General features: G+C 39.2%; 1 protein-coding gene across 1 annotated transcript; it reads left to right on the forward strand.

Annotated features, from left to right (window-relative positions):
• Positions 1–20: 20 nt before the first annotated feature.
• On the forward strand, positions 21–1,157 carry LOC103400949 (auxin-binding protein ABP20). The gene has a single exon (XM_008339649.4). It carries the CDS (start codon positions 103–105, stop codon positions 865–867), a length of 765 nt encoding a protein of 254 aa, XP_008337871.4. The 5' UTR covers positions 21–102; the 3' UTR covers positions 868–1,157.
• The last annotated feature ends 1,091 nt before the right edge of the window (positions 1,158–2,248 follow it).

Genomic DNA, 2,248 nt, shown 5'->3' on the forward strand with positions numbered 1-2,248 from the left:
TTGCTGTCATCTGATGAAAATATCACACTCACATGCTTCGCAGCTAGAAATCTGTCCTTTGCCCCATCGTATAGTTTCGAAATACAATACATGTGAACCCTAATGGGCATATTCCTAACAACCAATTGCAGTGAGCTCAAGATATTTTCATATCCCTCTATATATATGTTCCCAATTATCATGAAGCATATCTTAAAAACAGCTTTAGCAAGCACACAATTTTTGTGCTACGTAACGATGATATTCCCTATCTTGTTCACGTTTTCTCTCCTCCTCTCCTCCTCCAATGCCGCTGTGCAGGACTTCTGTGTTGCAGACCTCACAGCTCCTGACGGCCCTGCAGGCTACTCTTGCAAAAGCCCTGCAAATGTTAAAGTAGATGACTTTGTTTTCTCGGGCCTAGGCGTTGCTGGCAACACTACAAACATCATCAAAGCTGCAGTCACCCCTGCATTTGCTGCTCAGTTCCCTGGTGTCAACGGCCTTGGCATTTCACTTGCGCGTCTGGACCTGGCTGTTGGTGGAGTCATCCCATTTCACACACACCCTGGAGGTTCGGAAGTCCTAATTGTCATCGAAGGGACCATCTGCGCCGGCTTTGTTTCCTCAGCGAACACAGTTTATCTACAAACTCTTGAGAAGGGAGACATTATGGTTTTCCCTCAGGGGTTACTGCACTTCCAAGTGAATGGAGGTGAGACTATGGCCCTTGCATTTGTTAGCTTCAGTAGTCCAAGCCCGGGGCTGCAGATTCTGGACTATGCGCTGTTTAAAAATGATTTACCAACGGAACTGATAGCGCAGACTACTTTCCTTGACGTTGCTCAGATCAAGAAACTGAAGGCCGCTCTTGGTGGTACTAATTAGTAATTAAGCTCTCTCATCTTTGAATTTAGTAATTAAGCTCTCTCATCTTTGAATTTCAGCCAGCATTATCACTAAATATTGTATCTTTCTTGTTGTGTTGAACGTCCCATTTCGGTTTCCTTTCAGTGCTGGTTTTGATTCGTTGTAGAAGATTGCTTCGTTTGATTTTTGTATGTTTGTAGTAGAAGTTTTGTTGTGTGTGCTTTGTTGTTGAAGGCAAATGCCCTATTTATTTGAAACCCTAGTTCTTATTTGCATATCTTAAGATTGAATAAATGCATGTTTCTTTATATATCTTGTAAACTTTCAAGCAAGAATCATGGAGCTAAGGTACAATCAAACCCAAATGAAGAAAGTGCTGAACACAATCATACACTACCAATGGCCCTATCAACTAATTTTCGTTTGGTTTAAATTTTTGTGGATTGTTTGGTTGAAGTTTTGGTGTAGCTTCACTGTCACATGGCGTTACTTATCCACTCGTGTTATAAGGCAGGTATATATCTATATACAGTACTATACCCAATTTCCTTATAAAAAAATGTACAATCCACAAATTATAACTTGATTAATATCACCACGTAGTTACTTCCTCAAGAAGACTTCAATCAGTAGCATAATTAAGCATCAATGTGGGCTTACTTTCTGCAGATGAACCAAAATTTCATGCCAAATCCATTTTTGCACGACCAGTAGCATAATTAAGCATCAATGTGGGCTTACTTTCTGCAGATTAGCCAAACTTTCATGCCAAATCCATTTTTGCAGGACGGTTATCGATCAAAATCGCGTTTTCCTTCTCCCTTATTTTCTACATCATAAGGCACTATAGTTTACAAACAATATTATCTACACTAAGGGAGTGGTGGAGGAGTGGGCTAAAGCCTTACAATGGGCTAGCAATAATATGGTTCAAATACACATTTGGCGAGAATCGAATATAAGACCTCTCACTTACAAGTGAAGAAAAATACCACTAGACCGTATTACTAAGTGGCTATAGTTGTTAAAGAAACAAAAATATCTTGGCACTTTCCAATCACTTTCCTTAGGCACTTTCCATGAAAACATCAAGTTAACAACTTTATTTATTTTGCTTAATTACCCATCAATAAAGCAAATCACTTTCTTAGGATGTTTCTTAGGATGTTGGATCAAGGGTTAATAAATATATATTTTTCACGATATTATCTACACTAAGGAGAGAGGTGGGCTTAGCCCCATGATGAGCTAGCAATAATGTGGTTCAAATCCATCTTTGACGAGAATCGAACCTAAAACCTCTCACTTACAAGTGAAGAAGAATACCATTAGACGGTAGTATCAAGTGGCAGATCAAGATTATTTGCATTCAAACAACACCCTTTTATCCATACTCTTA

The sequence above is a fragment of the Malus domestica genome, chromosome 15, assembly GCF_042453785.1.
Source record: "Malus domestica chromosome 15, GDT2T_hap1".
Lineage (NCBI taxonomy): Eukaryota > Viridiplantae > Streptophyta > Magnoliopsida > Rosales > Rosaceae > Malus > Malus domestica.